The following is a 15,208-nucleotide window of genomic DNA, read 5'->3' on the forward strand; positions in this document are numbered from 1 at the left end:
GCGGCGCGCCGCTAGTATAGTACGATTTTAGTTTTCTCTTCTTTACGTTATGCCTTATGTAGATATATCTAGACCCGACACTACGGGTTATTATAATCTATTTATTATATATATTAACTATTAACCTAACTCTCTAGAGCTATGACGCTTATACTATAACTGCTATAGTATAATCTTATGTTTAGACGATCTTATCCGGGGTTAATAGGCCCGTTACGGTAGTAGCATTGAACTCGCTAAATATTTTTTTGAGAGCAATCCGAACAAATGCTTATAGAGGCCAGTATAGTATGGCTGGGTTGTCGTAGTATATATTTTTTCCGAGTTACGTAGCCGATGTGCCACGGTTCGCTGATGTAGTAGCTTGGGATTTAGTTTCTAACTGAACGGTTTACCTTTTATTTTGTGGGCTCAGCGGGGACATTGGTATATAAATCCAAGCAATTTCGTTCTGTTGGTATGTAATAAGGCCACATGTGTCTCGGCTAAATTATATCATGGTCGAACCTACGGAGTACTGTACGCTCAAAAGCCAGAAGCGTACTTAATCAACCCCCCCGGCCCGCTCCGCGAGACTCATTCAACCTCACGTTTGTAAGGACGCTAGCCTAGTGTGGCAAGTATCCGTTTGACCCTGGTCTGCTGCCCCCGATGAGTAGACGTAGACTGTCTACTAGTGTTTGAAAAGTATCAGACAGAAGATAGAGCCGTATGCGGCTTAGACGGGGTGAACACACATACACGGCCGTGGATGGTGGCGCAAGCTGCTGAGTACGTGGATCTGGAAGCACGATAATGATGTCGGGAGGCCGGCTTAGTGGTATGATTGGAGAGAATGCATAAATCTAGGACCGGCTCCGGTTTATCTAGTAAGTACATACAAAAGGGAATTTAGACTGGGTTTCCACACTCAACGTCCAGCGTCATGAAGCGTCATGATTGATTCGATGATCAACAACAAGAGACGTTCTGAGGGCGACCTCACAGATCGTGATGCTTTTTGGGAAATACTCCGCAGCAAAAAGTGCAATGATCACCGAGTCGTGCATCGACTAGAGTCCTCTTTATCGGACCATAAGAGGAGATGTGTTAGGCAGATAGCTAAACACCAAGCGTTTTACAACGCCTTCAACCATTTGTCACGGATCCCGGGTCTGCGATCGGGCCTGGTCATCGGCAACCTTAACAAACTCATCGCCCTCAAATGCGACGAGGTCTGCGTCCCCCCGCCAGAGCAAAACCTATACTGATCGGTCATAGGAAGTTGTGAGCTACCTCGAGCACATATACTACACATGGCTGCATCTTGCCGGGAATAATGAGTCAAATCTCGGAAAGATTGATACATTCACTGTCAAGTCTGTGGAGCTCCGGTGCCCTAGATTTTCAGCAGAGGATGAAAGATTGCTTCGGAACGCAGTTCTGGACGGTCGTGTCTTCAGGCTTTTCGACAAATCTGAGCGAATCATCATTTGGAAGAACCTTTGTTCCATCGACTCTACGATTCCATCACTGACAACATTTTTCAACGACGTCAAGTACCTTGAATTGTGCGCAAAGTGGATGAAGCGTTTGGTTGCTATACCTCAGGATGGACACACTGTGAGGACTGCATTGACGAGGGCCTTCAAGCATTCGATAAGAGATGAAAACCTGTATCCAATCGAGGAGTCCGACATGACTTTCTCCTACCGACCTGTTGAGGTAGACGCTCGTCTCCAGCTTGGAATGCGGCAGTTATGGCTTTCGACGATGAGAAATTTCCGACAGATGGAAACGAATCCAAGCTTACTTCCCAAGCTGGCGAGTCTGGCATCGGAACTGGGGTTCGATACGAACGATATCCGTTGCCTGAAGTCTATGTCTCCAGATTTGGAGGTTGCACAGCAAGCATTGACAATGGCTCGGCCACCGAAAGACTATATTTACGATGTTCTGAGCTTTCAAGCTGTGGCCGACAAAATTGCCCATACGTTCCCAGACCTTCAGCAAAATGATTCTGCTCAGGAGTCACCCGAGTTTTTCACCGATGCCTATAGTTCGAAATACGATTCTCGGCCGTGGCTGAATTAGATATCTTATACGGACGCCGCTGAGTCGATGTTTGTTGACATTATGGACAAGCAACTAAGTACGGGAGGCGGGAGACTTGCTGGCCTATTTATCTGCAGATCTATACATTTGGCATTCTTCGGTACTCCTCGTCAAGACAATCTACAGGTGCCAGTCGCTTCATCTGATAGTGACATAGTCGATGATAAGCTACTTTCCTCTGGTCGCTACCTACTAGAAGCAGGCCACTACCAAGAATTAAGAACAAGCAATTAAGCAACCTCATCTAGTTAATATAAAGACCCTTCTATAAGAAAATCTCTAGCACGAAAAGTCACACTCGAATTCATTACTAAAGAGGTAAAAAGAGAAGAGTATGTCTTTTTTAATACTTAAAACCCGAAAGAAGCTCTTCGGTTTTAACTACTTTTGTAAGAGGCTATGTTTAAATAAAAAGTTCTGCTAATTACCGTAGGAAAGCAGCCACTGCTAGTAATGGACTATTATAAAGAGGTTATAGAAAAGGGACTTGACCGTATCTTATTATTATAAGTAGATTATATAAATACGAGTATAATAAAATAGAATCTCGTACTAATATTATAAAGAAAGTAGTGCTAAAGGGAAGTCTATGCTTATAAGTTTTGTTACTAATTAATTATAACTTTTAGGTAATAGAACTAGGTAGTAGAGCTAAGGGGTAGAACTAATTTAATATAACTAGGTAGTAGAACTAGTTTAGTAGAATTAGGTAGTAGAACTAGGTGGTAGAACTAGGTGGTAGAACTAGTTTAGTAGAACTAGGTAGTAGAACTAGGTAGTAGAACTAGTTTAGTAGAACTAGGTAGTAGAACTAATTTAATAGAACCTAGTAATAGAACTAGGTATAAGAACTAGTAGAACTAAGTAGTAAAACTAAGTAGTAGAACTAGGTAGTAGAACTAGGTAGTAGAACTAGTTTAGTTAGTACTAGGATACCATATCTTATTATAAGAGCCGATATAGGCTCTTTATATATAAAAGTTTTAATTACGTCAGTGTGTACTAGCTATAGTATTAATTATATATTACTTCCTCTTAGTAATATACTTTATCTTTTTAAACTTAACTTATATAGGCTGTACCGAAAGTTAGCCTTATTATATATATATTAGTATAATTAATAGTAGGAGAATAATAGCTATAGAAGCTAGTTATAGATATTTTTAAGTAGCTTTTGAATACGTACTATTACTTACACTATATCTAATAATCCTAATCCTATATTTTATTTATAAATAAGTCGTTATAGTTATTACTAGAGGTTTATAGGGGTCTATTATAGTAACTTTTAGCTTTTTAAATATTGTTAATGTTTATAAAAGAGGAAGTGAAATGTGTATATTACTGTATATATAAAAAGTATATCCTGTTTAATTAAACTCTTTTAATTTTCTAAGCGCACGGACTTTTTTTAATAATATAAATATTTGTAGTTTTATATAGAGTACTAGTAGCGGACCTAAATTAATTATTTTATAAATAGCTTATGCTAAGAATAGATAAACGGCCGTTAAGTTATAACTATTATATTTAATTAACTAAAACTATTTATATAGCGTTTAGATAGAGAGCTAATTTAGGATAAGAGATAGTTAGATAGCTAATAAGTACCGGATACCTATCTAAAGGTAAGTAGAAGTGTACCTTTTTATTAATAGTACTATAAAGATAATCTATTAAGCCTGCGACTTAATAAGACTTATGTCAATATATAGTACTATATAGGGGTTAGTAAAAAGGGATTTATTTTATATATAATATACTTCTCTCTTTCTATACGGACGTTTAATATTTTAGTACTAATATAGTTTAGCTTAGTACGGGAGTACTTAGCTTAGAAAAACTTTAAGTTAATAGGGGTGCTCTATCTATAGTTTAGAATAAATATTAGTTTTGGTATTATTATTAGTAGGGATTTTAAGTAGATTAGAAAGCTAGTTCTGGATTACCTAACCTCTATTATTAAAGATAGAGAGCGTGCCTAAGTATATAGGTCGGTTATTAAATAACGTGTATTATATTTAGTATGTATATATATTTATAAGCTAGGGTTTAATATATACTATATAAGTATTAAAAATAGTTTATATATCTGTGCGAAAAGAGATTAGAGAGTTAAAAAAGGTAAAGGCCTTTTTATAAATTTTTATATTATAATTATATTACTATTTAAAATCTGCGCGAAGCTATGGCTAGTTCTAGAGTAAGAGTTATAGCTATAGAGATTAGGTTCTAAGTAGTAAATAGATTATAATAACCTATAGGGTCCGGTCTAGATATAAGATATAACGTAAAAAAGAGATAAGAGATTGCGCTATGCGAGCGGCGCGTTACTATAAGAAAAGGGGTTATGGCTTTGCTATAACTTATAATACCCTTAACACTACCCTAGTATATAATCTCGTGATATTTAGCTTATACTTATATATTAAAGTTTTTTTAAGTATCCCTGGCCTATGTACCTAGACTATAATAATTATAAAGAGGATATTAAAAGTATATATATAGTAAAGTAGAATTTATATATAATTAAATAACTATATATAGTTACTATTTAACTTATAGAATAGAAAATAAGGAGATATAGCTAGTGAATTCTTAATAATCCCGTTTTAATACTATATCCAGTTCCTAAATATCTTCTTAAATCGTATATAGTAGTATAAGTAAGTACGGTTTTATATATAAGTTACTCTCTCTCTTTTTTATAAATATTCTTAAGGTTTAAAAAGCTAAAAACTATTATAATAAGTCTTTATAAACTTTTAGTAATAGATATAGTATTAATTATATATTATTTCTTCTTAATAATACGCTTTATCTTATTAAACTTAACCTATATAAGCTATGCTTATAGTCGTTCTAATTATACTATATATATATAATTATAATTAGAAATACGAGAGTATTTACTATTAAAGTTAGTTATAAATACTCTAGAGTAGCTCTTAATTACGTAATACCCCTCGTACTACTATATACTATCCCGACCTTATATTTTAGTTTCTAAATTAATTACTATAGCTATTATTAGAGGTTTATAAAGACCTATTATAATAACTTTTAAATTCTTAAATATTAGAATTATTTATAAAAGAGGAAGTAACTTATAATTAATATTATATAGCGGTTAATTTATAAACTAAAATATAGGGTTAGGATAGTAAACAATAGTACGAGGGGTAGTACATAATTAAAAGCTACTCTAAAGTATTTATAACTAGCTTTAATAATAGTTATTCTCGTATATCTAATTATAGTCGTATATATATAATACGAACGACTATAAGCATAGCTTATATAAGTTAAGTTTAAAAAAATAAAGTATATTACTAAGAGGAAGTAATATATAATTAAAACTATATATATATTATATAAAAAAGAGCTAGAAGTATAGAGGTCTAATAGGAAGTTATTTATAAATTATATTTTTATAATAGCTAACGATTTTTATATTATAAACCGAGTATTTAAAAAGAGCGATGCCTTTTTTAAAATACTATAATATAAAAAGAATTATTAAACCCGTTAGGTCTATTATTTAAAAAACCTCTTATTTCTTAATTAGAAAAGGAGTATAAGGTAAATCGCTAAGTATCCGTAATTCCGTTACGTATTTAAAAAATTAATAAGTATCTTAGGCATTTGATTAGGTATATTAACGGGTAGTTTTTATAAATTTATTAGTATTCGCTATAATAAGGTTTATATTCTTAATATCTTCTTAACTAAACTAGATTAATAATACGTATAAGAGATTATTAATTATTTAGAACTAATTTATAATATTTAGCTATACGTTATTAGGGGGATCGAGTCTAACTTAGTTAAAATCGATAAAGATATAATATAGCTCTTAGAGCTTAAGTACCCTAGCTTTTTTATTAAAAATAAACGAGATCTTCGTAATATTATATTTAGTAACCGGGCGTTTAAAAACTTTAACTAAACTAAACAAAATTCGTTCTAATAAAACCTTTATAGCTTAAATATTATAATACTTTTACTATTAGCGTTCTTTAAATATTTTAAGTACTTTAAGGAATATACGAACTATATAAAGTCCCTTATATTGCTTCCTTAATATAGTAGCCTATATAATATTCTCTTAGTTAGTTTTAGACTATATATAATATTAAATAACTACTATTTTATTTAAATTTCTAATTTAACGCTCGAATTCCGCGTTATTAAGTTAGGGGCTTAATTTAATACTAGTTAGTATTAAATATAGCTTTTCGTAATACGATATTTCTAAAGCATAATAATAGATCCTATAATACTCCCTAAATTTACAGTTTTAATATCTTATTTATACTTCGAGACTAATAAAATCCGATCCCTTAAATTACTCTACCTAGAACAAAACATAGTCTTATATACGAATTTAATTTTTAATATATAATATTAAATATCTTAGTCTATTTAAGATATAAAGCACCTTACGAAACTTAGTATACTAAAACCGTTCGTTATTAATAATAAAGTACTTAAACTAAACGTACGTCTATAGTCTACTCGAGAGGTTTATAAAAAAAATAAGGAGTTCCTCTTTTTTAATAATATAAATTAATAACTAATTTTTAAAGGAGAGTTAATTACTAACGTATTTCTATTTAGAACTATTTATATAGCTTTTTTCTATAAGCGGCTTTTTAATTAAGCCTAAGACTCGATACTATTTATAATATCTTTACGTCGTAGCTATAATAAACTAAACCTAGGTATAAATACGCTACTAAATAGCCTTAAAAATAATATAAATATTTAATAGCTAGATATAAGGGTATTTTGAACTTAGGTAATAGTAATAGAAAGCTTAGATTTAGTAATAGATTAAGAAGGGAATCGACGTAATATAACTTTTAAGGTCTTAAAAAGCGGATATTATAGTAAGAAGAATATTTAATTTTTGACATAACTATTTACGGAGATAATTAAGTCTTAAGTTTAATCTCGTACGAGGTTTAGTATAATAATATTATATTATTAAACCCTTTAAATCTTATTTAAGAAATAAGCGATTCTATTTAGTAAATAGTTTAATAAAAATACTATTAAAAAAGGGAATAATTGCATCCTTTTAATAAATTTTAACTAGGTAGACAGGACGAATATATAATAGTAATAGGTTCTTAATATAACTTTTCTCATAACCCTCTATTTAATAGTTTAATAAAGTGCTTATTATATCGGGCGCTATTTTATAGTCTTAATAGTTCGTTCGTATCTATAATAAAACCCACAAAGTCATATATACCTAGAGTATTTGTTCTAAGAAATATTCTCGTATCCTAAATATATACTTAAAAACGAGCTCGAAGGGTATACTATACTATAAGTCGGTATCCTTAAAATCTCGTAAATTTCACTAGCACCTCTATTTTTAAGCCTAATATAGTACTAGGTCGGCAGATACTAAGAATAAATAAGCTAAAAAAACTATAGAAACGACTATATATAGTAACTAAATAAATTTCGTTAATCTAGCATTCTATAACTTACTTACTAGTTAGTTCTACTAAAAAGTTAACGAGAATTATAAAGCATAAGAGTATTAAAACAAAAGACGTAGATATTAATTCAAATAATAGACCTATAGCGAAAATAATAAAATTATTACTTAGATAGGATCTCTTCTGCATAGTTATATAGTTTTATATACATATCGCTTTCTCTCTTATAAATATTCTTAATATTTAAAAAGCCGAAACCTACTATAATAGGTCTCTATAAACCTCTAATTATAACTATAGCAACTAGTTTATAAATAAATATATAAGTTAGGATAGTAAATAATAGTACGAGTAGTAACGCGTAATTAAGAGCTACTCTAAAGCATTTATAACTAGCTTTTATAGTATTTATTCTTATATATCTAATTATAGTTATATATATATAATTAAAACGACTATAGGCCTAGCCTATATAAGTTAAGTTTAAAAAGATAAAGTATATTACTAAGAAGAAGTAATATATAATTAATACTATATTACGTAGTCTACTAATAATTAATAAAAACTAGTTCTAAACTTTACTTTAAAATCTACTCTCTTTATAATCCGTTAATAAGTCTTCTCTCTATTTTAAGTATAGTACTATAGAAGTTAAATTTACTTTCCGTCTTTATAAATAGGAATTATTCTACGTATAGGCATATATAGATCCCTTTATTAACGGGATATATACTAAGACCTAATAAGTACCTTTACCTATAACCTCTATAGTAAAATTAAAATCGCTTTTTTACTATATTCTTAGTTTAAACGAGTTTAAAAAATACTAATAAAAACGAGAACGAAATTTTTAAAACTAGTACTAAATTAATTAAACTACGCCTGCTCACGTTTATAGAGATTACTTTAGGTATAATATTATTTTTGGTATTAATCTTATATTTAAAGGGCCTATTCGTAGCTACGAGCGGGCTCTAACTATAAAAAATTCGAGAGTAAGCTATAAAGTACGACGTATTAAGGGATAATACTATTGCTACTTCCGCTAGTAGGTTACGGGTTATTACAAAAAGAATAACGACCGTACCTAAATATATTAATACTATAGCTACTAATAGGCTACGGGTCGTTTATTACCTCTAATAAAGTTTATAACGTCCTACGATAGTAACGACGACGAGCCTAATAAAAAAGTATTACCTCTTATATAGAATAAGCACTAGATATTAGGTATATTATAATTAGTACTATAAAATACTATAAATTATAAATAGCTTGGTTGCCTGTTACCCCCTCCCCCCTTTATAAAGAAGGAGTATCGTCCCTTTAACATATAATAATGTTTATGGAATTTATATATAAGCTCTCTTACTTAGTAATTAGATAAATCGACGTAATTAAAGCATTATATTTTGTAAATCGAGACTAACCCTTAGTAATAGATAGCGGTAGTGGTCTTAAGATAGAAATATAGAGCTATATAGGAACTTAGTAAGAAGTAATAAAAAGATATATAGTTTAATTAAGATATAGTATATATAAGTTTAAGGGGATATAGATAAAAGAAATAAGTAAAGCCGAGCGCTAGAGGGAGATTATAAATACGCTAAACTAGATATAATAATAAGTACTAACGGAGCCGAAGTAAAAAGATATAAAAGAGGGAATTTAGAATTAGGGAAAACGATAGTTAGTAAAATATAATAGAAAAGGACTCTTTAAGAAAGAGAATTAACATAAAGGATAAATAGTATAGTAAGGAATTTAGAAATAGCTAGCCTTAATTTAATAGTAGGATAAAGTAGGGTATTATAACTTATTATAGACCCGTTAGCTATTAGCTAAACCTTACTTTCTAAGCATAGTTATAAATAAGAGCGGCTAAAACTAAATAGGAATTAATTAATTAATTAATTCTTAGTTTAGACCTATATTACGTACTATAAAAACGGTACTTACTATCGCCGTTTATAAACGTTAGCTAATATATTATAAGTCTAATCTACGAATATAATATAAAAGTAAGTTCTGTCCCCGGCTATAGAAGTAATTAAAAAAGTACTACTAGGACCTTATTATATACCTTATTAGCAATTAGATCTATAAATATCTTTATACAAAAGATTTCCTATTTATAGATAAGAAACCGTTTTAAATTCTTATTATACCCTGCTCTTTTTAAACCCTATTAAGAGTTATAATCGGCGGGTGCTTCTTAGTCTAGGTAAGGTTATAGTAGATCTCTAAGCCTCGGTACTACGTCGTTTTAATAAGCATAGGTATAATCGCGTTGCTAAATAAGTCTTTCCTCTATTTCTAATCTAATAAACAAGTCAGCTTATAAAAGACCTAGATTTAGATCTTATAAACAGGGCACTGGCTTAGGTAGTAATATTATAATTACGTAGCTAGGAGGCAGGTCGGTTAGAAACTAGAACTAATACCCCTACTACTAAGAAGGACTAAAAGTAAATACGGAGGCTATTTAAATAACGATTCGTAAAAATAAAATTTAATCTAGTCCGTAAGCTAGATCGTTAGTCAAGTAGGCGGTATATAATTAAAAAGTCTAGTTAAAACTAACGTCCTATAAGGACCATAACGGATATAGAAAATAGGAGCCTAGCTATTAAGTAAGATCTTGCCAAAATAGGGGCGTTATTTTATTACTTACTAAAAGTAACTTATAAAAATAAAAAGATAGTAGCTTCCTAGCCCAACTCTAGAATTTCGAACTCTAAGTAGGGGGGTTAGAGTTAGAAACGGATTTTACGTAAAAAAGGCATTTTAGAACAAAACTACTCCTAATTACGTTATTAAAAATATATACCTCCGGCTCCTAAGCGTTAATATAAGTTATTTAAAAAAGCCCGATACAAATCCCGCGCAAGCGATATAATAGTACGTATAATTATATAATAGCTTACTAAAAGTGCGGGTAATAAAAAGCTAAGTAAGTCCCTAAGTATATATATAATAATTTCTAGGTACTAATATTATACGAGGTATAGTAAAAACTTCTTTAGGCTCCGTTAGTATTATAAGGACTAAGCGTTTAAAACCGATATAAATACTACTTATGCGCTTAATATCCTCGTCTACTTAAAGCAGAACTAATAAAATCTTATTAAATAGTTTATAATTCTAAAACTATTTTTAGCTTATACTTAAAAAACTAGAGACCGCTCGTAAAAAATATTACTATTTACTTAGAGAATAAACGAAATACCTTTTTTATAACTAAAAGAAGTACCGTAGTACCTAAATAATAGAACTTAAAACCTTTTTTAAACGAGATAGTTAACTCCGGCTCTATAATATATATATAAAATATTTTTAATATAAAGCGCTATTACTTAGGACAAAGTCTAATATTTTATATTAAATATAAAACCGGCGAGCTTATAATAATTATATAACTACTTCGTATTCTTATTATACTATACTTATATTATAAATTATATCGTATTACTTAGTATAGTAAATACTACTCGTTATAAAATCTATTTATATAGAGTTAATATCTTTAAACATAATATAATACGTTTTTAATTATAACGAGCTCTATAATTAGTTTATATTTATATAATACTTACGCACTTAATATTCGTTCTTTAACTCTAAACTTTATAAAAATAATATAAAAACGGGAAAATACTCTACCGTTTTTAATACTATTACTAATTATAAAAATATATAAGTAGTCCTCGCTATACTTTAGTATACTTTTTAAGCCGGCGCTAATTATAATAAACCGGTTATTATATATATAACTAAGAACTATTAATATAGCCCTTTCCTTATTATAGCCCTATATCTAGCTATTTCTAAAGGCTATATTAATATTATATCGTTTCTTTTTAATTATAATACTAATATTAATAAAGTCCCGAACTACCGATTATATACTCCTATTTTCTTATCTCTTTTTAGTAAAAACGCTAGGACGTTTATAATTCTCTTTTAGTACGGCGTACGGCTTAGGTTTTTTAAGTTTAATATTAATACTTTTTACTAAGCTACTACTACTAGGCTTACTAAAATAATTATATATTTTATTAATAAAAAAAGGATAAAAATAAACGAGGCTAATAATAATGGGAATACGCTACTAATTTACTTCTTATTATTTTTATTACTAAAAACGGTTATAAATTAGTTAGTATAGTTTAATATTAATATAAACTAGTTTATAATAATTAATATATAGTATATAACGGCCCTTAGTATAGTATATAAGGATAGTATATTCTCTACTATTTTAATATTATTAAAAACTAAAATAGACGCTATAAGTAAGCTAAATAGATTAGTTAAGGGGGCCGACCTAGTACTCTATATATTTAATTAAAAACCGCTCGAGCTCGCGCTCCTAGCCCGGGTTAAAAAAACGAATAATAAAATAGTATTAATAAAATAATAGCTTATTAAACTCCTCTTTAAATTAAGCACTAACCTAAATAAGGGGGTTTATATATTAGTACGCTATAACTAAATAGGACTTTTATTACTAAAGCTATTTTAAAAAAAGCGCTACTAAAAAGCCGAAATATTACTTTTTTTAGGTTTTATAAATATTAATAAGCATAACTCGTATAGCATAACGAGTCTTAATTAAGCATTTTAATATATTATAATAGCCCTATAATAATATCGATCTTATTACGGCGCGGTACTAAAATAAATAATATTATATTATATAATATTATTAATAAGCTAGCGCGTTTTATAAATATATAAAACTACTAGAGTATAATTAGCTTATTAATACGAGAGCCTAAGCTATTAAAAATATTCTATATACTATATTTATATTATTTTTAAATAGCGTCCTAAAATAATAATACTACTATATTACGGTTTTTATAAAAGTCGCCGAGCGTAATTATATATTTTATTACGGAAATACTAAAAGATAGTATAAGTTTAATAAAAATAGGTATCTTAAATATATTATAAAACGCAAAAGAGAGTAAGCTAGGGCCTATTATCGTAGGGGTTTTTTAATTAAAAAAAAAGAGCGCTATATAGAGGTAATATTAATATAATAAGGTAAAATAGTAAAAAGAGAGATACGGGACGCTAATATAAGAAAAATAGTATTAAAAAAGGAGGTAATTAATAAGCAAAGCTAATAAAAAAGTAAATAGCTATTAATAATAAACGTAATATTATACTCCTAATAAAAAAAGAAGTTATATTACTTAGTAAAGAGCTTATCGTCCCGGGTAGTATTTAATACGATTAAAAATTAAATATTCTCTAGTTACGCAGAAATATAAATTATAAAGCCCGCTATTTTTATTAAACTATATATATATATTATTTTTATTATTTCTAAAAGCACGCTTATAGTTTAACTAACTATTTTATATAATATAAATTCCGCGCTTAATATAAACATTTTATTTTTAAACTACTTAATAATATAGCTCTTTAAGTAGTCTTTTTATAATAAAAATAAGCTTAAAAAAGATAGAGGGCCGTTAAAATTATAAAATAAAAACGTAATAAAAAAAGGGCTCGTATTAATACTTATAAGTTCTTTTATAATATAATAACGTATATATTATTAATAATATTTACTAATATAAAAAATTAATATATACCCCGCTATACCTAACGACTTATCTAAGGATAACTAAATAGTACTAAATATACTAAATATAAAAAGAGAGCTTAGTAACTTTAAGTAAAAAGCTAGTAATAAATATAATATAACCGTACCCATTTTTATTATAGCTATACTAATATAAGAAATTACTAAAAATAAATAGACTACTATTATTTTAATAGAATTTAATAATAATAAAAAAGCGGTATTAAAAGTAAGTATTCCGTTCTGAAATAGGTAAGTATAAAGAGAATTCCTAAAGCTTTTTAAGAGCGCTAGCTAAGATATTAAGAAGGGATACTAACTATAAAGAGGATATACTAGCTTATATAAAGGTCGAGCTACTAAGAAAATATATTATAATAATAAAACTAGTTAAAATAGCTTTTTTATTATATATTAAACTATTTATCTAATTATATTATTTAATATAACCTTATATATAAATATATAAAATAGTATAATTATGTTTTTATTAAGTCTATATAGTTATAATATCGCAATATTATAAATAAATACCGCTACTATAAATACGAGCTTATTAATAGTTTAAACTAGAGGCCTATATTAGAGCCTTTGCTAGTAAAAAGAGTAAACATTTTTAACTACGAAAACTTATTATATATAAATACGGCTACGTACTATAATATTAATAAGCGTATATTTATTTATATAGCTATATAAATTCAAACTATTTAATAATAGCTAATACTTATAACGTAGCCTTCTTATTATTAATCTCTAAAAAATTCGCTTCCTTAAAAAAAACGCTATATATACACAGCCCTAGCTTACTTAAATATATATTTATATTAAAATAATAATATAGCGAGGTTTAATAATCTACGTAGCCTAGTCCTTATATTTTAAAATAGTTAAAATTATTTATACCGCTATAAATAGCGCTTATATATTCTATAATATAGTTATAAAGATCTATAACTCCCTTAAATAAGATTAACTAGCTAATTATTAACTTCTATAAGTCTTTAAAAATAGAGAGTACGTTAAAATATAATAAAAATACGTCGAGCGGCCCCGACTATATAACGCAACTTAGGCACCCTGTTTTTAGTATATTATAAGCTATTATAAAACTAATAATAATATTAATTTATACGCTATTAAATAAAATAGCTATGCCTATTTAATATAAAAAGTAAAAGAGGACCTCTTTAATTATAGCTAATTAATAACTAAGTATAATAAGACTTATTAATATACGCTAAGCCTTAAAAATAGCTACTAATATAATAAATAAACCGGACGAGGTTAGTAAAAAGCGGGTTTAGTTATGCCACTTATTAATTTATAATTAATAAATATAAACTTAATAATAATAAACTAAGTTAGATAAGGGAGCAAACCTCTTAATACTCTAAGCTATCGATTAACTTATACTATTATATAAAATAACTAAATATAGTATACTACTTAAAATAATTCTAAGCCCGCTAATTTAGCCTTAATATAACTAGGGGTGCGCTATTAAATCTAAAACGAGCTCCTTTTTAATTATAATATATATACTTTAAATTAAAAAGCGGCTTTTAAGGTATATAAAAATCTACTAATTTAGTAATAGCTTTATTACGAGGTCCTAAAAAAATATTTATAGCTATATACTATATATATAAGCTAAAATATAGTATTATAACGTCTTATTAAGATACTATTTAAAAAGAGCATTTCTATTTCCGAGGCATTACTAACTAACTAAAATATCCCTAAAGTCTTTACGTTTATTTAATATTATAAATAAATAGGTTTTTTTTATATCGCCCTATATAGAGTAATTAGCGCCTCCTAAAACTAGCCCTTAAGTAACGTTCTGCCCCCCGCTTATTTTAAAAAAACGAATAAAGTAAATCTAATCCCGTACTATTAATAATAACTAATTATTATTTCGTTAATCTATAGTAGGGGCTCGCTAGGCTTTAAACGCTACATTTTATAATAAAAAACGTTAAATAGGGCATCTTAAAAAACCTATTAAAATAAAAATTAAGTAGTACGGTTTTAATCATAATATTAATATATATAC

General features: G+C 28.3%; 1 protein-coding gene across 1 annotated transcript; it reads left to right on the forward strand.

The window, feature by feature from the left end:
* Positions 1–935: 935 nt before the first annotated feature.
* On the forward strand, positions 936–2,073 carry CCOS01_13547 (uncharacterized protein; the record flags this gene model as incomplete). The annotated part of the gene is made up of 2 exons (XM_060461693.1): positions 936–1,214; positions 1,261–2,073. The coding sequence occupies 2 exons, from the start codon at positions 936–938 to the stop codon at positions 2,071–2,073; spliced, it is 1,092 nt and encodes a 363-aa protein (XP_060308121.1).
* Between the last annotated feature and the right edge of the window lie 13,135 nt (positions 2,074–15,208).

This window comes from Colletotrichum costaricense (assembly GCF_030867565.1).
Source record: "Colletotrichum costaricense strain IMI 309622 chromosome Unknown Scaffold_17.1, whole genome shotgun sequence".
In the NCBI taxonomy this organism is placed as follows: Eukaryota; Fungi; Ascomycota; class Sordariomycetes; order Glomerellales; family Glomerellaceae; genus Colletotrichum; species Colletotrichum costaricense.